This window comes from Amblyraja radiata, chromosome 1 (genome assembly GCF_010909765.2).
Source record: "Amblyraja radiata isolate CabotCenter1 chromosome 1, sAmbRad1.1.pri, whole genome shotgun sequence".
Taxonomy (NCBI): domain Eukaryota; kingdom Metazoa; phylum Chordata; class Chondrichthyes; order Rajiformes; family Rajidae; genus Amblyraja; species Amblyraja radiata.
Genome location: NC_045956.1, coordinates 76,746,992 through 76,773,929, shown reverse-complemented (window position 1 = coordinate 76,773,929; position 26,938 = coordinate 76,746,992). Strand labels below are relative to the sequence as shown.

At 40.4% G+C, this 26,938-nt stretch overlaps 1 protein-coding gene across 1 annotated transcript in view; it reads right to left on the bottom strand.

The window, feature by feature from the left end:
* Nucleotides 1–3,617: 3,617 nt before the first annotated feature.
* The window catches only part of coq2 (coenzyme Q2, polyprenyltransferase), a 38,594-nt gene continuing 15,273 nt past the window's right edge, over nucleotides 3,618–26,938 (bottom strand). The window contains exons 4-7 of the mRNA XM_033024927.1: nucleotides 14,543–14,628; nucleotides 11,842–11,975; nucleotides 8,870–9,058; nucleotides 3,618–4,077 (exon numbers count right to left, since the gene is read on the bottom strand). Coding sequence (XP_032880818.1) covers nucleotides 3,925–4,077; nucleotides 8,870–9,058; nucleotides 11,842–11,975; nucleotides 14,543–14,628 — 562 coding nt within the window. The 3' untranslated portion in view covers nucleotides 3,618–3,924. The remainder of the gene's footprint in view (nucleotides 4,078–8,869; nucleotides 9,059–11,841; nucleotides 11,976–14,542; nucleotides 14,629–26,938) is intronic.

Genomic DNA, 26,938 nt, shown 5'->3' with positions numbered 1-26,938 from the left:
ATTTGGTGGCCTTGCACCCTGCTAAAAGTGGTATGAAACTGCACTTGAATTTGGTGGCCTTGGATCCAGCTTCAACTGGTATGACACTGCACTTGAATTTGGTGGCCTTGCACCCTGCTTGAAGTGGTATGAAACTGCACTTGAATTCGGTGGCCTTGCACCCTGCTCGAAGTGGTAAGAAACTGCACTTGAATTTGGTGGCCTTGCACCCTGCTTGAAATGGTAGGAAAATTTATTTGAATTTGGTGGCCTTGCACCCTGTTTGAAATGGAATTTCAAGGAATAGCCATGAGTCAACTGCCAGCCCACCAGCCGTGAGTGAGCTGCCAGCAGATCAGGCTTGATGGACTGAGCTGCCACCCCAAGAACCCATACCAGCGCTCCAGAAAGCCCCCCCACTGGCCACCAATATTGGAATTGGTGGAGGTGGAATATTGCGTCGGGGGACCAGCCCTCCCGTGTGAACATGGGACCTAACGGGTCCCACTTAGTCTAGTATAATAATGTATGCATGTTGGTAGATGCAATCAAAAGCAAAGATCTTTTTATCAATGTTGTGTTATGAATACAGAAAATATTATGTACTCTCAAGATCACATTTAATAGAATAATATTGCTTAAATATATAGTTATTGGACTTTGCATTTCGGAAAAGTCCCAGCTGAGAGGAAGACAGCAAAATACTTAAAATATTGGGACTAAAAATGACTTCAGGCCAGTTTGTTAGGAAAATGAAGGAAATGGTAACAGAATACTTATACAGCTGAGTGAGTATAATTTTATGGATGAGAAATTGTGTTCAACCAGTTGATGATTTCTTTGACAAAGTAACTAACATGTTAGATAACAAGGAAGCCAATGGATGTAGCAAATTTTGGTATACAAAATTTGGTCTGTGAAGTGCCCCATAAAAGATTACCGCATTAGATAAGCACCTGTGGTCATGAACGTAATAGGTTAAGCCCAGGGGGTCAGATATGGGGCTTTATGTGTGGGCCAGATATATTGTCAGTGCAGAGGGTCTAGGAGCAAGGCCAAGTGTGCATCCAGAGTCAAGGTCTGGAATAGTACTAGGTGTGCAGTCAAAGCTGGGACAATGGGAGTGTTCAGGGCTGGGAACCTAAGCAGATAAGCAGCTATGATCAGGGTAGAATAGGGGGCCTGGTGTAAGGCTGGACTAAGGGTCAGGAATGAGAGAAGGTATATAACTGGAGTCAGGGTCAGGAGTAGTACCAGGTGTGCAGTGAGACCCAGGTTGGTCAACATGGGCCAAGTGTTCAATTATACTCTGATTACCATACATGAATATACTAAGATCATTCATTTGCTGCACCTGCTGATCAGAGCCTGGCTCTACTGTGGAATGTAATTAGGAATGTAATTTAGCCTAACCTTATTCATAGCTAATACAATTTAAAGCATAAATATTGCATTCAAGTGTAAGTTAAAAGACTTGCTACAGTGTGCACCAGATTGCACAATTTCAAGCTGAAAAATGCAAAAGCTCCATACAAATGGAGGAGGGATACCCCCCTCTCGTGTCCCCCCCCCCCTCCCCCCTCGGTCTCTACGCTCCCTCGGGCTTGGTCTCTCGCAATTTCTCACTCCCAACTCTCATTCAATGGCTGCCCTGGAACTGCTCCATCCAAGACCACAAGAAATTGCAGAGTTTTGGACGTAACCTAGACCATCATGCGAACCTCCCTTCCATTGACTTCATCTACACTTCACGCTGCCTCGACAAGGCCTCCAGCATAATCAAGGGCCAGTCTCACTCCGGTCACTCTCTATTCTGCATTTATCCACCAGGCAAGAGGACCAGATGTTTGAAAATGCATACTTGCAGATTCAGGGACAGTTTCATCCCAGTTGTAAGCAGGCAACTGAACTGTCCTCACACCAACTGGAGTGCAGTTCAGAGCTTCTCACATCTACCTCATTGGAGACCTTTGAACTATCTTTATGGACTATCTGACACTAAATTTTGTACCCTTTGTCTGTACACTGTGGATGGCTTGATTGCAATCATGCAGTCTTTTTTTGACTGGATAGCATGCAACAAAAAGCATTTCACTTTATCTCGGTACACATGACAATAATAAACTAAACTAAATAGTGGATATATTACTAGATTTCAGAAACTTCACAACAGATCTCACAAATTGGGTGATGGAGGTGCAGAGGGGACAGACCATAGAATCATAGATTAATACAGTGTGGAAACAGGCCCTTCGGCCCAACTTGCCCACATCGGCCAACAATGTCTCAACTACCCTAGTCCCTCTTGCCTGCGCTTGGTCCATAACCCTCCAAACATATCCGATCCATGTACCTGTCCAACTGTTTCTTAAATGATGGGATAGTCCCAGCCTCAACTACCTCCTCTGGATGCTTGTTCCATACACCCACCACCCTCTGTGTGAAAAAGTTACCCCTCGGATTCCTATTAAATCTTTTCCCCTTCACCTTGAACCTATGTCCTCTGGTTCTCGATTCCCCTACTCTGGGTAAAAGACTGTGCATCTACCCGATCTATTCCTCTCATGATTTTGTATACCTCTATAAGATCTCCCCTCATCCTCCTACGCTCCATGGAATAGAGACCCAGCCTACTCAACCTCTCTGTACAGCTCACACCCTCTAGTCCTGGCAAAATCCTCGTAAATCTTTTCTGAATCCATTCAAGCTTGACAATATATTTCCTATAACATGGTGCCCAGAATTGAACACAATGGTCTAAATGCGGTCTCACCAACGTCTTATACAACTGCAACATGACCTCCCAACTTCTATACTCAATACTCTGACTGATGAAGGCCAAAGTGTCAAAAGCCCTTTTGACCACCCTCTAGCTACCTGTGACTCAACCTTCATCGAACCTTGCACTTGTACTCCTAGACAGGGGCGGAAAACCCGGGGGGGCCAGGGGGGAGACGTCCTCCGTCTGTTTTGAGAGGTGGGGGACATCCCCCCCAAGTTTTTGCCATCCGGATTTTAAAACCCAGTGAAATCTCCGCTTTCCTCGAGACAGTGGGGGTGGGACTGATGATCGAGGGCGCCGATTGTACGAGAGAGACATGGGTCAGCAGGCAATGGGGGCAGGACATGATGATTCAGCGTGAGCATTGGAGGAGGGAGGAGTGGGGGGGGGGGGGTGGGACTGAGGATCGCGTGCAATGATTGGAGGAGGGAGACGTGGCACATACCTGCACCTCATCCGCAGCCAGGATCGATCCCAGCCGGGTCTCCGGCGCTGTACAGTCCTCACCCGAGTGCCCCCCCCACAGGTGGCCAGGAGGCCGGGAGTCAGACGGGAACTGTACCCCGTCAGATAAATTCATTTTGTTGTGTTCATTCCTATTTTCTTTGTAACTTAAAACATATTTTCTTACTTCCCCAATTCTGATAAAAGGTCATCAACAAGAAACATTTTGCTTTTCTTTTCACCGATACTCTCTGACTCACTGAATGTTTCCAACATTTTCTGTTTTTTTTAAAGATTTCCAGCATTTGCAATTTTTTGATTTTCTTGCGGGGAGGGAGGTTGTGTGCAAATATAGAACAGATGTATCATTGGATGGCAGCAAATAAAATAATCTGTAAAGGCATTATGGAACTTAATTTATGCTAGTTTTAAATAAACTGTAAAAAGATTTTATTTTAACAACTAGAAAGTTAGACGATAACGAACTACAATAGCTTTCGATGTACATCATGATTGAAATATTTGAGTGCAGCCTAAGAATTTAAAGTATATTTTTACTTATTTAATAAACATCAATAATTCAACACTATTTTTAAATCTATACTTTCCTGACTAGTTTTAAAATATGTAAATTATGTGGTGATAAGGTATGATATTGAAATTGTTTACTTGTTTTACTGTAATATTTTAAAATCTGGCACGTGGATTCTGATCACATATCAGCTCTGCACCTTTTCTGTTTCATCAGTCTTCGTCTTTCCTTTCCATAGATTTCCAAACACAATTCCAGAAAACAGTACTAGTCCTAATATACGATTCAAACAGAATTTCTTCCAGCAATCTTGAGGATTATTTATGTCCAGTGAGGATATCTGTTTTAGGAAGAGCAGAATATACATTCAGATAGATCAATATCTTAAGTAAAAAGAAAGTTTACATGCATCTTTGCAAAAATATTTTTTTATTTGAAAGTACAATTGAGTGCGGTCATAAAAAAGGCTCCTTTGTCATTATTTTGATAAGACCGTAAATACATAATTTTAAAGTAAAACTTTTCTTAGATTAACACTGATTGTCTTACAAATTATAATCACTGAACTAGATTTTGTCTTTCTCCAGTGCAATAGCTACCTCTGCAAGTTGTTATCCAGCAAAAGCAGGATGATCCAGATCACTACTTTCCCCATTATATCTATAGCTCCCAGAATAATTTACTTAATTTATAAAATGTGTTGCATAATATCTAATTTATTCTTTCCCTTTGGAATTTTGCCTGGAAAGTAACTCTTGTTGGAACAATTATTCTTTATTTCTGAATGCAAACCTAGATTATACACATTTATATGAAATTAGCATTCTATGGACATCAGTGGGTCAGTGGGTACCTTTGGGCCACAAACCAATAGATTGCAAAAAATTCCAACCTCTTATCTTAATCTCTATCATTTTTATTTAAAAAGTTCAGTTTTTCTGAACCATTACAGTTTTTAATTTGTTTGGACCAGTTTGTGTAGCGTAAAGCAGAGCAAACGGCAAAGTTAATGTTAAATTGGTAATTTCTTACAAAACGAAATCTAGCTAGAATCTGTTGCAACATACATAAATCATAAGGTCACAAGGAATTAGGCCATTCGGCCTATCAAGTCTACTCCACCATTCAATCATGGCTGATCTATCTCTCCCTCCTAACTCCATTCTCCTGCCTGCTCCCCATAACCTCTGACACCTGTACTGGTCAAGAATCTATCTCTGCTTGGCCTCCACAGCCTTCTGTGGCAAAAAATTCAAGATTCTCCACCCATTGACTAAATGTTACATGATTCATTGATACTTAAAATACTTAACAATTGCAAAACTGCATAGAGATTTCTCTTCAATTCTCCTACCGTGGTGCTAATATATTTAAAAAATCCTCCTTGGCAATTTACAAGGGATTTAGTCGTTTCACAACAAATTATATTTTAAACTAGACTAAGTGGGACCCGTTGGGTCCCATGTTCACACGGGAGGGCTGGTCCCCCGACGCAATATTCCACCAATTCCAATATTGGTGGCCAGTGGGGGGGCTTTCTAGAGCGCTGGTATGGGTTCTTGGGGTGGCAGCTCAGTCCATCAAGCCTGATCTGCTGGCAGCTCACTCACGGCTGGTGGGCTGGCAGTTGACTCATGGCTATTCCTTGAAATTCCATTTCAAGCAGGGTGCAAGGCCACCAAATTCAAATCCATTTTCCTACCATTTCAAGCAGGGTGCAAGGCCATCAAATTCAAGTGCAGTTTCTTGCCACTCCGAGCAGGGTGCAAGGCCACCAAATTCAAGTGCAGTTTCCAACCACTTCAAGCAGGGTGCAAGGCCACCAAATTCAAGTGCAGTTTCACACCACTTCAAGCAGGGTGCAAGGCCACCAAATTCAAGTGCAGTTTCATACTTCAGGCTGGATCCAAGGCCACCAAGTTCAAGTGCAGTTTCATACCACTTTCAGCAGGGTCCAAGGCCACCAAATTCAGTGCATTCATTCCACTTCAAGCAGGGTGCAAGGCCACCAAATTCAAGTGCAGTTTCATTCCATTTCAAGCAGGGTGCAAGGCCACCAAATTCAAATGCAGCTTCATACCATTTCTTGCAGGGTGAAACCACCATAAAATCACACAAAACACCAATCTCACAGTTCAGTAGACATTCAGTGTGTTCAGTTGATTCACAGCTCAGAGTCGTGACCTCTCCCTCCCCCATCATGCAGAGACTGAGCCACACCCACACTTCCGGGTTTTATAACCCCTCCCCCTCCCCCTCCCACCGGAAAAGGTGTGACCTTCATGGCATGATTGACAGGAGAGGGATTCTCAACATTTTTTAAACACTAATAACACTTTTATTTTTCATTGATGGGAAGAATTCTCTGCACCTGCTGAGCCGAGGGGGACTGAGTAAGATGGCCAAGAATCACAGCCGTACGTGGTAGCGTTTTATCTAAAATCAATATACAGTGCAAACAGGAAGTGCATTTGCAGTAAGTAGTGCCTTTCAACTTCAAGCCAAAGCACCCAAACTGCCATTTGCAATGTAGTGCCTTTCAACTTCAAGCCAAAGCACGCAAGCCACCATTTGCAGTAAGTAGTGACTTTCAAATTCAAGCCAAAGCACCCAAGCCACCATTTGCAGTATGTAGTGCCTTTCAACTTCAAGCCAAAGCACCCAAGTCACCATTTGCAATTAGTGCCTTTCAACTTCAAGCCAAAGCACCCAAGCCACCATTTGCAGTAAGTAGTGCCTTTCAACTTCAAGCCAAAGCACCCAAGCCACCATTTGCAGTAAGTAGTGCCTTTCAACTTCAAGCCAAAGCACCCAAGCTACCATTTGCAGTAAGTAGTGCCTTTCAACTTCAAGCCAAAGCACGCAAGCCATCATTTGCAGTAAGTAGTGACTTTCAAATTCAAGCCAAAGCACCCAAGCCACCATTTGCAGTAAGTAGTGCCTTTCAACTTCAAGCCATTACACCCAAGTCACAATTTGCAGTAAGTAGTGCCTTTCAACTTCAAGCCAAAGCACCCAAGTCACCATTTGCAGTAAGTAGTGCCTTTCAACTTCAAGCCAAAGCACCCAAGCCACCATTTGCAGTAAGAAGTGCCATTCAACTTCAAGCCAAAACACCCAAGCCACCATTTGCAGTAAGTAGTGCCTTTCACCTTCAAACCAAAGCACCCAAGCCACCATTTGTAGTAAGTAGTGCCTTTCAACTTCAAGCCAAAGCACCCAAGCCACCATTTGCAGTTAGTGACTTTCAACTTCAAGCCAAAGCACCCAAGCCACCATTTGCAGTAAGTAGTGCCTTTCAACTTCAAGACAAAGCACCCAATCCACCATTTTGCAGTAAGTAGTGCCTTTCAACTTCAAGCCAAAGCACCCAAGCCACCAGTTGCAGTAAGTAGTGCCTTTCAACTTCAAGCCAAAGCTTCCAAGCCACCATTTGCAGTAAGTAGTGCCTTTCAACTTCAAGCCAAAGAACCCAAGCCATCATTTGCAGTAGGTAGTGCCTTTCAACTTCAAGCCAAAGCACCCAAGCCACCATTTGCAGTTAGTGCCTTTCAACTTCAAGCCAAAGCACCCAAGCCACCATTTGCAGTAAGTAGTGCCATTGAACTTCAAGCCAAAACACCCAAGCCACCATTTGCAGTAAGTAGTGCCTTTCAACTTCAGGCCAAAGCACCCAATCCACCATTTGCAGTTAGTGCCTTTCAACTTCAAGCCAAAGCTCCCAAGCCACCAGTTGCAGTAAGTAGTGTCTTTCAACTTCAAGCCAAAGTACCCAATCCACCATTTGCAGTAAGTAGTGCCTTTTAACTTCAAGCCAAAGCACGCAAGCCACCATTTGCAGTAAGTAGTGCCTTTCAACTTCAAGCCAAAGCAACCAAGCCACCATTTGCAGTAAGTAGTGCCTTTCAACTTCAAGCCAAAGCACCCAATGCACCATTTGCAGTAAGTAGTGCCTTTCAACTTCAAGTCAAAGCACCCGCCACCATTTGCAGTAAGTAGTGCTTGTAACTTCAAGCCAAAGCACGCAAGCCACCATTTGCAGTAAGTAGTGACCTTCAAATTCAAGCCAAAGCTTCCAAGCCACCATTTGCAGTAAGTAGTGCCTTTCAACTTCAAGCCAAAGAACCCAAGCCATCATTTGCAGTAGGTAGTGCCTTTCAACTTCAAGCCAAAGCACCCAAGCCACCATTTGCAGTTAGTGCCTTTCAACTTCAAGCCAAAGCACCCAAGCCACCATTTGCAGTAAGTAGTGCCATTGAACTTCAAGCCAAAACACCCAAGCCACCATTTGCAGTAAGTAGTGCCTTTCAACTTCAAGCCAAAGCACCCAATCCACCATTTGCAGTTAGTGCCTTTCAACTTCAAGCCAAAGCTCCCAAGCCACCAGTTGCAGTAAGTAGTGTCTTTCAACTTCAAGCCAAAGCACCCAAAACACCATTTGCAGTAAGTAGTGCCTTTTAACTTCAAGCCAAAGCACCCAAGCCACCATTTGCAGTAAGTAGTGCCTTTTAACTTCAAGCCAAAGCACCCAAATGACCATTTGCAATAAGTAGTGCCTCTTAACTTCATGCCAAAGCACCCAAACAACAATTTGCAGGCAGTGCCTTTTTACTTCAAACAAACCATATTTTCATTTTCAAACCACATTAAGGGGGCTCACAGTTGAGTAGACATGTGTTCAGTGTTATTCAGAGCTCAGAGAGACGTGACCCTTTGGCTTCATCCATCTTGCAGAGTAAGTGAGGCACACCACTTCCTGGTTTTATAGTCCCTCCCCCTCCCTCCAGCAGGGAATTTAAAAAAAACATTAATATTTCTCTGATTTGTCATCAATGGGAAAAATCCTCCGGTCCAGGAAGGCGGAGAGGGGCTCTGAGCGAGGTGGCCAAAAATGACGGCCGTAGGTGGCGGCGTTCTCTCACAAATCGCAGCACAGTGGGCCAAAAGCGGTCAAGATCAGACTTTTAGTAATATAGATGAGATAGCAAAGCACAGGCACTATTATTTATGAAAAACAGGGATAAAAAGTTAAAAATATTATTCCAATCCAACCCTAGTCACATTTAATTGCAAAAATATTTTTTTTGTCTCAATTATAGTGCACTGTGAATGACATCTACAAATATTCATACCTGATGGGCCAGGTGTGCTCCAACAGCTACCACAGCGACATAGTAGGGTAACGTCTGTTCACTGTTTAGTCCGACCACTGTCAATCCTGTCAGCATGACTGTGCTGAATCCTAATAACCATTGTTTGGTCTGTTCTTGAAACTTCAGTGCAGTTGATTTCACTCCTACCAGAATGTCATCTGCTTTATCCTAGATAAAGAAACTCACAATAATGCAACAAAGTATTTTACACACATCAAAAAAGAAAAAAACACTGCAATTTTCTCATGATGATCTCGCACCAAAACCAAGATAATGTTTATAACAGGTGACTGAATGTCTGGAGACAACACTTTTCAATAGAAAAAAATGACAACCAACGTTTCCTTAAATGAGATACACAGAATAAAATAGAGTTTAATGAAAACATTTTAAAACATAAACATTAAAATTTTCACAAACATTACTCAGCTGTTACTCCTCCCAAAGTTAGCAAGATTGAAAAACTTGTATAATTTGTATCTAGAACACAATTTTACATAAATTGGCATTTTGCTTGTATAAGGATGCCAAATGAAACAATCAGCTTCATAATTACATTTTGGATTCATTCAAGTTATGGTTAAAAGAGGGCATGATTTGAAACACATTATTTCAGCATATAACAAAGGTCCAAGGATCAGTTTATTGTCATGTGCACCAATTAACGTACAGTGAAACTCGAATTACCATACTAAAAAAAGCAACAAGACGTACAATTACATAAAAGTTAACATAAACATCCATCACAGCAGATTCCCCACATTCCTCCCTGTGATGGAAGGCAATAAAGTCTAATCTTCTTCCTCTTTATTCTCCTGCGGTCAGGACAGTCGAACCATCCGTAGTCGGGGCGATCGAAGCTCCCGCGTCGGGGCGATCGAAGCTCTTGCTTCAAGGCAGTCGAAGCTCCTGCGGCTTGGAGCTTCCGAAGTTGGTCTCTAACCAGGGACCACAAGCACCACGATATTGTCCGAAGGCTCTCGCGGTTGGAGATCCGAGGTCGATCCCCGACAGGGATGCTCAGCTCCACGATGTTGAAGAGTGCAGGCTTCCGTGGATGGAGCTCACGAAGTCGGTCTCGAGCCGAGGTCGCCAACTCCTTGATGTTAGACCGCAGTGCGGACGGAGATACGATACGGAAAAAAATTGCATCTCCGTCGAGGTAAGGGATTTTAAAAAGTTTCCCCCCAACCCCCCACATAAAACAAGCTAAAGAACACTAAAACATACATTTAACACATACTAAAAATACCAAAGAAGGAAGGGACGAGACAGACTGTTGGCAAGGCGGCTATTGTGGGGGCCACCCAGTCGTTTAACAGGTAGAATAACAGAATAATGTGACTGATGAGATCTTAAGTACATCTTATTTTAGTGATGGATGCAACAAAATCATGTTAAAGATTGTATTGCTAAATTAATAGGAGAATACAATTGTTTCAACAGTAGTTTATTGCAAAAGAATACAAGTTTAAGCGTAAAAATAAATGTTCCTATGATGTGATGAGTAGAATTATATTTGTTACTTTTGATGTTGCCCAAGAGATGTTATACACAATTCTAACATAAACCTCTGGCTCCTACATGCTATGTCACAGAAAAGTAGGTACATTGTGAAATGGGGTGTGTTGGGCAAGAAATTCTTCCACATTGAAAAAAGGTATGATTCAACTACATTGCACAAGGGTTTTGAATAACGAGATTCTATTATGCAATGGCCCACGCATGGGAAACTGGGGGATAAAGAGAGAGAACTGCAGAATAGACAGGTAGGAAGGGTAACGCCTAGATCGGGAACAATTGTGCAGTGGCACATCTCTGGTTGACAGAATGAGTTCATCAGACACATGAGATGAAAGTTGCAGGTAAAGACGAACAAAACAGCATTCCAGGGCCGTGAATGTAGCAATCTCCAAGAACATTCATCAAACATTAATTGTATATTAACAATCAGGTTTAAATCAAGATTGCATGATAATTGTAGATGATACAAAAAAGACAATATGACTGATAGTGAGAAGTAAAACTTTGAGTAGATAATGGTATGAAAAATCTGCTCAGTTGAACAGAAAGGTGACAAGTATCTTCAATTGTATAAAGTAATGTTTGCGGTTATAACAAGATAGAACACAAATAAGTAGCAGGACGTGTGCAGTAGAGAAATGCATGTCCACAGATCATTCACATAGCAGGAAGCTAGTTAGGAAGATATATTTTGGGATGCTTTCCTTTATTAGCTGCAGCATATGACATAGGAGCGGAAATATTTGCTAGAACTGTATTCAACATCAATTAGACAACATCAAGAATCACAAATGTGATTCTAGTTATCACATCACTGGGAAAATAATAGCACTATTTGCAAGGATGCTGCCAAGATAAAAAGGTTATGAGGAAACAAACAATAGGCAACGTATGAGGAAATAGGCAAAGTTTCGGGTCGAGACCCTTCTTCAGTCTGAAGTTTCTGAGTTTCTCCAGCATTTTTGTCTACCTTCGATTTTCCAGCATCTGCAGTTCCTTCTTAAACATAGATATTTTGGGGTTGCTTGGGATAGAGGAAGCTGAAGGGAGAATTTGTCAAGGTGTAAAAAAAAATTATGAGGGCCTATTCCCTTAGCAGAGGGTCAAGAACTAGAGGGTATACATTTAATGTAATTTGTAGTATTAGAAGGAGGTAGACAACATCAATTTGTGTTTTAAGTCATAGTATTTTCATATTTCCTTGTTGTATTTTGATATTTTCCTGTTTTCCTTCCTTAAAGCCAATATAAATAGTTGCTTGTCTACATTTGGAATGCAATTTTAGTGGTTCCTGTCAAATAACCTAATTTGAGTTTTAATAACTTCTGTGAGGCCGCATAGTTTGGTCATACTTTGGCCCAACTTGCCCACACCAGCATGCTGCTGGAAAATTGACACTTAGGTAAACCATAAAATTATTACCTTACCTGATGTGCATAAATAGTGTCATATATCAATGTCCACATGACTCCAGAGATATAGAGTGGAAGGCAGATTGACCAATCACACGAACCCTTCACAGCAGACCAACCTAAAAGTGCTCCCCAGTTAAATGTAAGACCTACAAGACATTAATTTTCATGAGAAATCAATTATATTAACATAAATTATAAAAGATTTCATCAAACTAAATCTGTGGGATAAAACTGATGTGAAAAAAGGTTTAGATGTAATGTAAAACAGATGATAACCAAACCTTATTTCAAACCACTGCTTCAAGTATCTCAGGCGGGCATTCTCTTTTAAGAATGGCACCGCCAAGCAACAGGATCTTCTCTAAGTAATCTCACTAATACAGGAGAACCCCAAATATATTTCATTTGCGGCATTTAACAAAAATGTAGCACTACTTCTGTTAAATAAGTTACTCAATATGTACTTTATGAAACAAAAATATATTGACTCCATAAAGAAATCTGAAATAGCAGAGATGCACAAGTGGAATGGAATTCCAATGGAACCACCATCTTAATGGAGGGGCCATGTGAACAACTCAAAGGCTTCAAGCAGTCAAGGAACAGCAATTTGTTCTAACAATAATTTTTTGTGTTTACAATTGTTCAATAAGCTAAATTAAACATCAAAGGTAGACAAAAGTGCTGGAGAAACTCAGCGGGTGCGGCAGCATCTATGGAGCGATGGAAATAGGCAATGTTTCGGGCCGAAACCCTTCTTCAGACTGATGTAGTGTGGGGGGGGGGGGGGGGGGGGGAGCTTCTTCCCATTTTCCAGCATCTGCAGTTCCTTCTTGCATAAATTAAACATCAATATCTTCTTGCACTAAAGAAGGGGTGCAGCCGCCTTAGTCCTGAAGTCGGACTGATCCCCCCCCCGGGGTGTACCCAGGGTTTAAAGACCCGTCGTCATGGTGCCCAGATGGGCCAGAACCTCGACCAATAATGTTTTGGGTTGAGGCGTTGCATTAGGATTGAGAGTGGGGCGGTAAGATAGACAGTATAAAGAGGGGAGGTGAGATAGGGGCCAGTAAGTGGACAGGGGAAATTTGGTGGATGATTGGCAGATGGAGCTAGGTGGGAGAGAGGGAGGGGTGGATTCGGGTGACAGAGATATATGGGTGATAAGTGGAATCAGGAAGACAAAGAAATGGAAAAAGGGCAGGTGGATCCAGGTTGTGGGATGGGGGGAAGTGGAGGGTGATGATGGAGACAGCGAGAAGGGTAATAAGCAGGAAAACAAAAGCTACCAGCCCTGAAATCTGATAAATAAGGAGGGTGATAATGGGAATCATTAAGGAAGATGTGAAGGGCTGATGAAACTGGATCCGAGGGGTGAAATGTGTGGCTATTTGGTGGATGGAACAAGGAGAAGGGGGACAGAAATTAATGATAGGAGTGGAAGGAGGTGACTAGAAATGGGAAAGGGCACAAAGATTCTATGTTCATACCACTGGATTGTAGATTACCCAGTTGGAATATCATGTCTTGTTCCACTTTGTATTGGGGCTCAACCTGGTAGTGCAGAAAGCCAAGGTTAGACAGGTCAGTGAGAGAATGGGAAGGGGAGCTGAAATGGCGCCTGGCTAGGTAAAGCCACTGTGGACAGAGTACAGGCGCTCCGCAAATTGGTCATCTAGTCTACGCATTGTCCCGCCAATGTAGAGGCCACATCTGGAGCACCGAATGCAAAAGATTAGGTTGGAGGGAAAGCATGTGAATCTTTGCCTCACCTAGAAGGCCTGTTCAGTCCCCAGATATCGGTGATGGAAGAGGCATAAGAATAAGTGCTGCACCTAGCACGTTTGCAGGTAGAAAGATGACACTCCTGTCCATATCACCCATTTTCCTCCCCCATCCCCTCCTGGTTCCATCCATGTACTACCCAAACATTTCACTGGCTGGATCCCCTTCCCCATTTGGTTACATCGCCCCTTCACGTCTCCCCTATAGCTACCATTATCACCTTCCGTTACTCATCATTTCCAGCTTCTGACTCCACCTTCACCCTCTCACCCCTCCACTTGGCTCAATCTGACTTTTTTTCCACACTTTTGTCTGGTTCCTTATACCCATCACCCATCTATGTCTTCCAACTCTATCCCCCAACCTCACCAACCTGCCTCCATCTGCTCATCATTCTTTGCCCCTCCTCAGTCCATCAATCACCTGCTAGCCCTTATCTCAACCCTCCCCATCTCCTCTTTATACTGGCTATCTTCCCTGTTCACACTCAATCCTGATGCCGTATCTTGACCTAAAACGTTGACAATTATTTTTACCTCACAGATGCTGCATATCATTCTGAGTTCCTAAAGCAGACAATTTGTTGCCCTTGAATTTACTCATGTGCATAGCAAATTATTTAGCAAGTGTATTCCATTCAAGGATCTTTATTTTCTAATAGACTTTAAATAAAACATTGTGCAATAAATTAAGTGTCAGTCTCAGCTTACTGAATTTTTCAATTGCTTTATGCCTCCAGAAGCCAATTCTGTCTCGATTCAAGATATGGAACAAAATAGAATGATGATGAGTTAGCCTCAATGTTTTTTTAAAGAATATTTTTTTTTAATCCAAGCTATAATATTTTATCTATAGCTATGGATTTTTCTTAAAGGTATTTTTCTTCCTATGGGTCAAACAACTGCAAAGTACCAAAGTTTTTCCTTACCCAGAATTAACTGTGGCCAATAAGTTAGCCTCTTCATCAGAGGGTAGATGACTACGAGACCAAGCGATGCAGCTCCAAGTGCAATGCTGTCAATAAAATGAAATGAACATCCCAGAACATTTGGAAATATATATAATTACCAAAACGAATAGGTAATTCTTGCATTAGTATTTTAGCCAATGTCCATGGAAATGAGGTGTTGAAATATAAAACAGTGGGCAATTTTTTTTAGAGGTTATTGGATTCAAAACACGAGAAGAAAACTGCAGGTGCTCGAAAGCTGAGATAAAAGGTGAAAATGTTGGAGATGTTAGCAGATCAGACAGTCTGTGGAGTGAGAAAAATAGTTATTGTTTCAAGCATGACCCGCGTGGCACCCGCAATGGCTGTCTCACCAACAGTCTGTCTTGTCCTTTCCTTCTTTGTTGTTTTATAGTATGTGTTAAATAAATGTTTTAGTGTTCTTTAGCTTGTTTTATGTGAGGAGTGGAGGTTGGTGGAAACTTTTTTTAATCTCACCTCGACGAAGATGCGATTTTTTCTCCCCGTATCGTATCTCCGTCTGCACTGCGGCCTAACATCGTGGAGCTGGCGGCCTCTTGCTTGGGGAGCTCCAACCACGGGAGCCTGCAGGACTTAACATAGTGGAGCTCGCGGTCCATGGTTAGAGACCGACTTCAGGAGCTCCAAGCTGCAGGAGCTTCGACCGCCCCAACGCATGAGCTTCGATCGCTCCGACGTGGGAGCTTCGATCCCCCGACAATGGATGGTTCGACTGCCCCGACCGCAGGAGAAAAGGAGGGAAGAAGATTAGACTTTATTGCCTTCCATCACAGTGAGGAATGCGGGGAATCCGCTGTGGTGGATGTTTATGTTAACTTTTATGTAGTTGTGTGTCTTGTTGCTTTTTTTAGCTTGGCTGTATGGTAAATCGAGTTTCACTGTACCTTAATAGGTACATGCGACAATATAAAAGACCTTTGAAGTTGCTTACATTTTCTCAGTAGTGAGGAAAATAGAGAAAACAGGCATGCCTTACATTGCCAACCGGCAAAGGGGTGGGGAAAAAAAGGTATTGTCTGTTTTTTTAAGTTTGTTCTTTCTATTACAAAATCTTTAACTGCCGTTAAAAATATAGTTACAAATATTTAACAGGCTGTTTATGCCATTTTAACAGCAGTCCACCATATTGGGGAACATGTGCCAAAATAATGCCACATTAAGTTTGTAGTGCTACACCTAGATTTAGTACAATATTAGTCCTTAGTTAACTTTATAAAGCATACATAATAAAAAAGAACATAATGATCAAAGCTGAAGACATTTATTAGTTGATGCAGGTTATATAGAAGATGAAAAACAAATCCTGTAATCACAGGGTAATCCCACATTACATCTTGCCAAACTGTATAGGCAATTCTATTATAACATATGTTTCTAGAACATAAATTGGATATAATGCATCTGATGAATTAGGGAACATTATTTGTATTACGCAGGGCGAATTGGTTATAAACATGAAAGGATCTGAAGAAGAATCCCAATCCGAAAAGTCATCTATCCATATTCTCCAGAATTGCTACCTGACCCTGCTGAGTTACTTCAGCATTATGTGTCTTCTTTGGTAAACCAGTATCTGCTGTTCCTTCTATAATATGATTTTGATCAGGAACTAGAGAACCACTTTGGAAATTGTCAAGCAGAAAAATTGGTGTGTTGGTAAAAGAAACATGTCGTAGCCGGAAAAAATAGTTTTTTCACCATTATCTCATAAGAACATAGATACTATTTACAGTGGCTGGCCATTGAACTTGACTTGCAATTGCTTCTCCTGACACTTGAGCAATGATACTCTACCAGACAATGTAACATTCAGCCTTTATAGTATCTTCAGCTTGCAATGATACAACAGGAAAAATAATATTGTTGTTGTGAGTCTGAAACTCTCTACCCCCGAATGCCCCTTTCTCCATTGGCATAATAAGCGAGTTCAGTATTCCGAAAAATGCAAGGAATCATGGGATTTGTCAAAGGTCATTCGCGATAAAGAAAAAGCGAACAAAACGCTGGCTGTATAAACTGTGTATAAATTCTTATCTTTATTCATAATTCATGTGTAAAAATATATTTAATCTGAGGAACGGGGGTGCCAGTTAGCGGGAGAGCAGGGTGTAACAGCGAAAGAGAGGGGACAGATGCGAGTGGAGAACAGGATCGAACCCGGGTCCCCAGCGCCGCAAGTGCTGCAGAACCGCCACTGGACCGTTCCCCCCCCCCCCGCACCCAAGTGTCCCATCCCCGTCTGGAGACATCCGGGGCGTCCAACTCCCAAGGAACCTGCTGGGGACAGCCAGCCGCACCCCCCGCTTCACCCAGCGGCTACCGGCCAAACACCCAGCGCCGGCGAAAGACGAGCACTAGCCATCAACAAGGACACACACAAAACGCTGCAACAACTCAGTGAGACAGGCAGCATCCCCGGAGAAAAGGAATGGGTGATGTTTCAGGTTGAGACCCTTCTCCAGAGATGTTGCCTGACCCGCCGAGCCACCGCAGTACCCCGTGTGCATCCCCGTCGATGACTGACGCTCGGCCCCCGCCGGCACTGAGGGGGCCAATCGACAGCCACTGGACAAGACGAGAGCCGACGGTCCCCGGCACGCCGGGTAAAGCACCCGGAGCAGAGCAGAGCCGGAGCAGAACAGAGCCAGAGCCAGCACCCCCCCTCCACGCCAGCTGCAAGCCCGAAGCCGCCCTACCAGCCCAGGGCCCACCGGACACCTCCAGCCGCCCCCGGACAGGGAAGCCCAGCAGCAACTCAACAGCGCCTGCAGCGCCGGAGACCCGGGCCCGACCCCGACCACGGACGAAACGCAGGCCTGCACACATCGCAGCAGTACAGTTGCGTATCACGAATGACCTATGACCTGGGCATGCACAGTCAGAATACCAAACTCGCTTATTGTTTATGTAATTATCTATATTACTAAAAGTAAGATCTTGACCACTTCCTGTTTTTCAGTTTCATGATTTTAGAAAAAACGCTGCCACTTACGACTGTGATTTTTGGCCAGCTGGTGGGATGCGAGAGGGAATGTAAAACCCGGAAGTGTTGTGCCTCAGTCAGTCTCTGCAAGATGGGGGGAAGTGAGAGGGTCACGTTTCTCAGTCTGAGCTGTGAATAACGCTGAACACATATCTACTAAAGTGTGAGCGTGGTTTTACTGACCTTGAATGCCCTTAATGTGGTTTGAAAATGAAAATGTGGGTTTGAAGTAAAAGCACTGCAAATGGTTGGTGGGGTTTTGGGTTGAAGTAAAAGCACTGCAAATGGTTAGGTGGGGTTTTGGGTTGAAGTAAAAGCACTGCAAATGGTTGGGTGGGGTTTGGGGTTGAAGTAAAAGCACTGCAAATGGTTGGGTGGGGTTTTGGATTGAAGTAAAAGCACTGCAAATGGTTGGTTGGGGTTTTGGGTTGAAGTAAAAGCACTGCAAATGGTTGGTTGTCTAAACTTGACAACTTCCTGTTTGCACTTTATATTGATTTTTGATAAAACGCTACCACTTGCGGCTGTGATTTTTGGTCATCTTACTCAGTCCCCCTCCGCTCATCAGGCGCAAAGGATTCTTCCCATCAATGAAAAATAAAAGTGTTATTGGTGTTTAAAAAATGTTGAGAATCTCTCTCCTGTCAATCATGCCATGAAGGCCACACCTTTTCCGGTGGGAGGGGGGGAGGGATTGTAAAACCCGGAAGTGTGGGTGTGGCTCAGTCTCTGCATGATGGGGGAGGGAGAGGTCACGACTCCGTCTGAGCTGTGAATCAACTGAACACACTGAATGTCTACTGAACTGTGAGTGTGGTGTTTTTTGTGGTTTTATGGTGTTTTCACCCTGCTTGAAATGGTATGAAACTGCATTTGAATATGGTGGTCTTGCACCCTGCATGAAATGGTATGAAACTGCACTTGAATTTGGTGGCCTTGCACCCTGCATGAAATGGTATGAAACTGCACTTGAATTTGGTGGCCTTGCACCCTGCTTGAAGTGGTATGAAACTGCACTTGAATTCGGTGGCCTTGCACCCTGCTTGAAGTGGTCGGAAACTGCACTTTAATTCGGTGGCCTTGCACCCTGCTTGAAGTGGTAGGAAACTGCACCTGAATTTGGTGGCCTTGCACCCTGCTTGAAGTGGTATGCAACTGTACTTGAATTTGGTGGCCTTGCACCCGGCTTGAAGTGGTAAGAAACTGCACTTGAATTTGGTGGCCTTGCACCCTGCTAGAAGTGGTATGAAACTGCACTTGAATTTGGTGGCCTTGCACCCTGCTTGAAATGGTAGGAAAATGGATTTGAATTTGGTAGCCTTGCACCCTGCTTGAAATGGAATTTCAAGGAATAGCCGTGTCAACTACCAGCCCACCAGCTGTGAGTGAGCTGCCAGCACATCAGGCTTGAGTGTCTGTGCTGCCACCCCAAGAATCCATTTGGCCCACAATGTTCATACGAGCCCTCTGGAGACCTGTCCCTTCAGCCCACAACACCCATACCAGCGCTCCAGCAAGTCCCCGTCCCCCCCCCCACTGGCCACCAATATTGGAATTGGTAGAGAGGTGGAATATTGTTTTGGGGGACCAGCCCTCCCGTGTGAACATCGGACCCAACGGGTCCCACTTAGTCCAGTATGTTCTATAATATTAGGTTTCTTAGGAATGCAACCATCTGTATGTATTTTTTTTATCACTCCTATCTCCTACCTCTGAAGCAAACTGCAACATAACTTGCAATGTTACCACTGCTTGTTTTTTCCAGTTTAAAAATAAATAAATTCAGCAGATATTTAGTCAAATTGCAACCTCAAGTATGGGTTAATCATACCCAAATATATTTTAACAGTAAAATGAACATCACCGAACACCGTTCAAAGTATTATTGAAATAAAAACTCGGAAATATTTAATAGCTGTACAGGATCGATTTTATTCAAGTACCAAATTATTCAATAGTTTACGGTTAAATACTCAGGGGACCACATATAGCATTCTTTTTTTTAATATATTTTTTTATTAAAGGTAATCAATTACAATGCTTCAAACAACTTTATATCAAATTAATTCAATTTGCATTAAGTAAAACACTAGTAATACTTATCTACTGTTTTTTTAGAAATAATGATAGAGAAAGAATAGAGAAAGAATAAATCATTAAGAGAGGGATTAAATAATAATTTGATTATATATAAGAAAGAAAAGAGAAACGAAAAAAAAAAAAAAAAAAAAAAAAAAAAAAACATTTTTAGTAACCACAATATGTATTATTAATAACACTACTACAAGTGATAGTATCAATAAAGACATATATGTAATTCCAATATAAAAATGAATTATTCTCACCAAATCCCGCAGGGTGCACGTCGAGCTGTGTTGCCAAGAACAGCTACTTCTCTAAATACTGTATATATGGAGACCATATCTGTTCAAAAGAATTATACTTGTCCAATAGGACAAATCTAATTCTTTCCAGATGTAACGTCTCCATCATCTCTGTTGCCCACATTTTGGTTGTGGGGGATAATGTTCCCTTCCAAAATTTCAATATGATTTTTTTTCCAATTATTAAACAGTAATCAAAGAAATTTCTTTGATTTACTGTAAGTGATAGATGTAAATCCGGAATTCCAAATATTATTAGCTTTGGGTTAGGGTCCAATTTAACTTTGATGACTTCAGAAATAACTTTAAAGATTTCTGTCCAGTAATAATTCAATTTAGGACATGTAACGAAACTATGTATTAAATTTGCCTCTGCTTTCTTGCACTTATCACAAATAGCGGAGAGATTCGGAAAAATACTATTTAATTTAGTTTTCGAATAATGTAACCTATATAATACTTTAAATTGTATCAGTATATGTCTGGCGTTTAATGAACACCGGTGTATTCGTTGTAGACTTTCTTCCCAGTTTTCTTTTGTTATAGCCAATCCCATTTCATTTTCCCATGCTTGACGATATACTTCCGTTATTGGATTCTCCTTATCCAAAATGATGTTATATATATAGGCTATTAATTTTTCTGTATTTGGATATAAATTAAACAGTTCATCTAACAATCCTGCTTCTTTATTTTTATAATCTTGTGTATTGGATTTAATATAATCTCTAATTTGTAAATACCTAAACAAATGTTGTGGAGACAATCCATAAATATCTTGTAACTCCTGGAATAAAAGAAATTTTCCTTTTCTATACAGATGTTCTATCCTTGTAATTCCTAAATCATCCCATTGTTTAAACCCCCCATCTAATATAGCAGGTTTAAACGATGGATTATTCATAATTGGTAATCTAAATGAGAGATTATCCAAGTGTAGAGTCTTAACTATTTGTTTCCAAATACGTCTATTATTATATATTATTAGGTTGTCTTTATAATATTTTTTTTGTACTTCCGTTGGTGCAAAAATTATCGAACCTACATTGAAAGGTAGACAGTCCTCCTTTTCTATATTTAACCATGTCGGTTCATGATCCATATTTACCCACCAGAAATTCATATTCTTAATCTGAACAGCCCAAAAATAATATAAAAAGTTTGGAAGTGCTAATCCTCCATTTATCTTAGCTTTGCATAGATGTTTTTTATTTATTCTGTGATTTTTATAATCCCAAATAAAGCTATTGACAATATTATCAATTTTTTTAAAAAAAGTTTTCGGAAGAAAAAAAGGAATAGCCTGAAACAAATATAACAACTGCGGTAGAAATACCATCTTTATGGCACTTATTCTACCAATCATGGATATAGGCAGTGTTTTCCAATATAAAATATTTTTTCTAAGTTTATCTAATAGTTGAGGATAGTTGGATTTTATTAATGAGTTATGAGTTTTAGTTACGTTAATCCCTAAATATTTAAGTTTGTCTGTAACTACTTTTAATGGGTATTGTTGTAATGTATTAAGATTTATTCCTGTTATTGGCATAATCTCGCTTTTATCCCAATTAATCCTATACCCAGAAAATGCACCAAACTTAGTTATAATGTTTAGCAGGTTGGGAATACTAATTTCCGGTTTTGTAATATAAATCAAAACATCATCTGCATATAAAGAAATTTTATTAATTGTTGTATCAGTATTATAGCCATATATTTCAGGTTCAGATCTAATTTTTTCCGCCAATGGTTCTATCACCAATGCGAACAATAAGGGTGATAACGGACATCCCTGTCTGCATCCCCTAGAGAGTTTGAATTTGGCTGATAAAATTTGGTTAGTCAAAATTCTTGCCATAGGATTCGAGTATAAAATTCTTACCCATTTACAAAATCTATCCCCCAATTGAAACTTTTCCATTATATTAAATAAATACATCCATTCCACCTGATCAAACGCTTTTTCTGCATCTAGTGATATAACCGCTAGTTCCGTATCTCGTATTCTTTTTGAATATATAATATTAAACAAACGTCTGAGATTATGGGATGAGTAACGTTTTGGGATAAAACCTGTTTGATCATAATGTATTAATTTAGAGATCACTAAACTTAATCTCCTAGATAAGACCTTAGTTAATATTTTTTGGTCTGTATTTAAAAGGGCAATCGCTCTATATGATCCAGGATCTTCCAAATCCTTATCTACTTTAGGGATGAGTGTAATTGTGGATTCATTTAAAGATTCTGGTAATTTTCCTTGGTCATATGCATATCTATACATTATTTGTAATCTTGGGGAAATCAGATCTTGAAATTTTTTATAAAATTCTGCACTCAGGCCATCTGGTCCCGCTGCTTTTCCGTTCTTAAGCGAACTAATTGATTCTATAATATCTTTTACTGTTATTTCAGCATTTAACAATTCTCTACCTTCCTGATCTAAGCTATTGATTTGACATTCTTGTAAAAATATTTCCATACTATCTGTTTGTCCTGTTAGTTTTGACGAATAAAGATTTTTATAATATTGTAAAAATCTATCATTAATATCTTTTGGAGTAATTAATATATTTCCATACTCAGATCTAATTCCGTGTATCATCTTCTCATCTTCTAATTTTCTAAGCTGTCGTGCTAGTAATTTTTGTGGCTTATCTCCAAATTCAAAATACACTTGCTTAGTTTGTTGAAAAAGTTTAATCACTTGATTAGAATATATTTTATTTAATCTATATTTTACTGATGCAATTTTATTACTTAACTCTTTGGAAGGCTGTTTTATATTTTCATTATCTAGACGTTTTATCTCATTTTCTAAATTTTGTTCTATTTTTCGATTTTCTTTATTGAGATGTGCTTGTGCGGATATTATTGCGCCACGCATGAATGCCTTAAATGTGTCCCAAAATAGTGATGGAGAAGTTTCAGGATTATCATTAGTTTCAAAAAATAATTTAATCTGATCCATCACATATTTACAACAGTCATTGTCCTTTAATATCTGAGGGTTAAATCTCCAGGTAGTAGTTTTATTAGATATATCTTTTAATTTTATCTTAAATGTTAATGGCGCATGATCCGAGATGATAATATTATGATATTTTGCATCATACGTAAAAGGAAGTAATTTAGAATCTATTAAAAAATAATCTATCCTCGAATAGGTTCCATGTACGGGCGAGAAAAAAGAATATTCTCGTCCGGATGGGTTATCTAACCTCCAGATGTCTTTAATATTAGATGTATTGATAAAAGCATTTATGAATTTACTTGATTTCGAGGCAGCTTTCCTTTTTGCGGATGATCTATCTAGATAATTATCTAAAGTACAATTTAAATCACCTCCAATTATTAAATTGTGTTGAGTGGATATAGGAATATTATTAAATATTTTCTTAAAAAATAATGGATTATCAAAATTAGGGGCATATATATTCATTAAAATTACCTTTTTGAATATAATTCCCCTGTAATTATTACATATCTGCCTTCTTTATCCTCTATAATAGAACTTTGTATGAAAGGTATACCTTTGCGAATAATTATTGCAACTCCTCTAGATTTATGAATAAATGTAGAATGATACACCTTAGAAATCCATTTAGCTGTTAATCTATGTTGAGCATCTTTTTTAAGATGAGTCTCTTGAAGGAAAATGACATCTGTCTTCAATCTGTTCAACTGAGCTAATACCTTTCCCCTTTTAATTGGTTCATTAATTCCTTTTACATTCCAACTGCAGAAGGTTACTCCATCACCCCCAGTCTTCACCTTTATATCATGCATTTTACTATTAGGGCGGCTTTTTTTGGAGTAGCCTTCTTGACTCACCCAGCTCCCCGTTGCACCCGGACATCAATCCAATGAGAATTTCTTTCCACCTTAATCCACATCTATGTCTTCTTAAACTAAATACACAATATCCTTCACATCTACATTCAAATAATATATAATATAAGATCAATAAAAAACAAAAACAATAAGAAATATCAATAATTAAAAAAAAGTAAAGGGTGTTAATAGGGTGCTCAGAAAAAAAAGAAACTACACTTGTATAGTGTGTAGTATGTGAAGGTGAAAGCCACACTAACGTGGCCATTAATCTAAAGACTTCCGTTTTTTTAATTAAAAAAAGATGTTGATTATACCAGCTCCTATCTCAAATGCTATATATATTGGGGTGGGGTACTAACTTTATATACTTAGTACTTAGTAATTATTTCTATTATTCATATTACTATTTGCTAATTACTAATATCAATTGTATTTAATACTATAATATGTAATACTATTATCATGGAATAATTAAATATTTTCTAATAATTAATACAGAACTACTACTAAATGCCCATTATTCCACTTCCTTCTAAGTGAGTATTTCATAACCACAGGTCGATGATAAAAGTTCAGTCCTCTCCTTCTCCCTCGGGTTCTTCCTCCGCATCTTCTCTCTCTTCATCTTCTGGCTTCTGCTGTATGCCTCGGGCGAATTTCAATGCTTCAGTATGCTTAACGAAACGATATTCCTTGTCATCATAAGTTATTCTCAGTATTGCTGGGTACATCAAGCCATATCTCAGATTCTTAGTATTCTGTACATTCCTCAGGATACCTTTTGTTTCTTTAAATAGAGCTCTTTTCTTGGCCACTTCTGCTGGGAAGTCTCTAAAAATACTGATGTTGTCTCCCTCGTATTTCAGGTTTCTCTTTTTTATTATTATCTTCATCATTTCTTCGAAGACATGGTCAAAGGCCACTTTTACAATCATTTGTCTGGGCGATGAACCTATCCCAGGGGCCCGTCTTAGAGCCCTATGTGCACGGCTCAACAGGGGTTCATGATCCAAATTCAAAATATCCATTAAAAGTTTTGCAACAAATTTTCGAGGATCTTGACTCCCCTCACGACCTTCGCTCAGACCAACTATACGCAAATTTTTACGGCGTTGGCGTCCCTCCAGATCGATACATTTCTCGTTTGTTTTATGTAATAATTCTAAGAGGCGTTTGTTCTCGGCACGGAGTTTTTCGGTCTCCTTAGTATTCACTTCAGCAATTTTAGTTAGCTCTTTAATTGCTTCGCCTTGTTGGTCTAGCGAAATTATAGTAGGATCTATCTTGTCATCCAGCTTTCTTTCCATCCCAGCAGCTATTTCCTTTACATCCTCAATTTGAGTTTGTAACTCGGCATTAGCCTTTTCCTTCCACTCATCCATCATACTTTTTACCGTCGTTATAACTTGTTTTATTAAGTCTTCTTTATCTTCTTTATTTTTCTCGTGAGACACCAGCATATCCGCTTTTAAACTTTTTATCTCCTCCATATACTCCTTCCTCTGCTTCTTTATCTCCTCCATATACTCCTTCCTCTGCTTCTTTATCTCACCTAGAATGGTAGTCTTAAGTTCCTCCATTTCAGCTTTCCTCTGTGAGACATCTTCTTGTGAAGCAGAAGCAGCACCCGAGCTGAGGCCAGTTTCCCTTCTCGTAGCTTTTTTTCCAGCGGTGGGGGTGGGGGAGCGCTGGGTCATAATTTCTTCTTAAATCGCGCGCCTGATGACGTCACGCACCTTTTAAACGCTGCCGGAGCCGTTCACAATCGATCTCCTGTGGTAAGTGCGTTTGTTTGACCCTTTTACCCCCGTTTTAAATACAGTTTTTTTCGGAGCTGTAATGGCGCGATTCCACTCACATCGTGGCGCCAACCGGAAGTCCACATATAGCATTCTGAGTCATCCATACTGACTCTTTGATTAGCTCAAATTTATACAAGTAATGTAATCTTTCTTGTAATTTCCCCAAAGGTTGCAATTAGTGAATAACTTTTCTATCCATTTCAAGTGACAGGGCAGTAATATATTTTGTTGTCGGAAGGGGGACAGTAAAAATGCCAGAGCATCTTCCATGTGGCTGCATGCCTCCTGGAACACATCTTAATGATCATAACTGGCAAGGAGGGTTCGCAGCAAGTACCTGGCACAGCCTCATACTCAAAGTTGCAGTGATGCAGAGAAACTGAGAAGCTGGGCAAAGGTCTAGGGGGTTGTACAAAATGCACAAAAATTATTTTAAAACTGAATTGACACATTTCTACTCAATCAAGCAACAAATTTGATATACAATAGTTTATGGTTAAATGCTCTGTGCACTTAATAAGGAATATGGTACATTTGGTCCATATGTAAACATCATTGATTGATATGCTATTTGAGGATTTGTGTATATGTGTGGCCCAAGGTGCAATCTGGTACTTTCTCCATATGTTTTGAACTAACCTAAAAAAATCTGACAAGCCTCTAAAGAAGCAGGCACATGTACACATGTAAATTAATTTTAAATGTTTTTATCAAGAAAGGACCAAATAGGTTTGAGGCCTTTGCTGAAAAGTGACTATTATCAGTTTGCAGACCTCACTCATCAAGTGGCTCCTTAAGGGCCTGTCCCACTTGGGCCTCATTTACGCGTGATTTACGCATGGCGTGCATTACGCGCGCATGGTGCGTGGTGACGTAGGCTGTGACGCGCGGTCGCGCGCGGCGCCCCAGGAATTTGGGATTCACAAAATCTTCGCGCGCCACCTGTGTGACGCGCAAATGATGCCCAAGTGGGACAGGCCCTTTATGGCGTGACATTGCAACTGCCATTCAAAGAAAGATGAGTCATAGTTTGCACAGAACCTCTTCATGATTTCAAAATCAATCTCTGCTTGCAAGTGTCAATGTATTTATATTTATTTGGTAGATATAAGCGCTGTACAAGACAGCCATCTTTGCTTTTATCTGCATGGTCCGTGCTTTTACCTCTCATTGATAATGAGTGAATGCTTATGACATGCATACCACACGATTATTTTAAATAGTATATTTCAATCTTAAATGCTTATAAAAGCAAACATAAGCTTCCAAATTATATTTTGATGTAATTTCTGCTTGCTACATTAAATCTACAATTAAACAATTA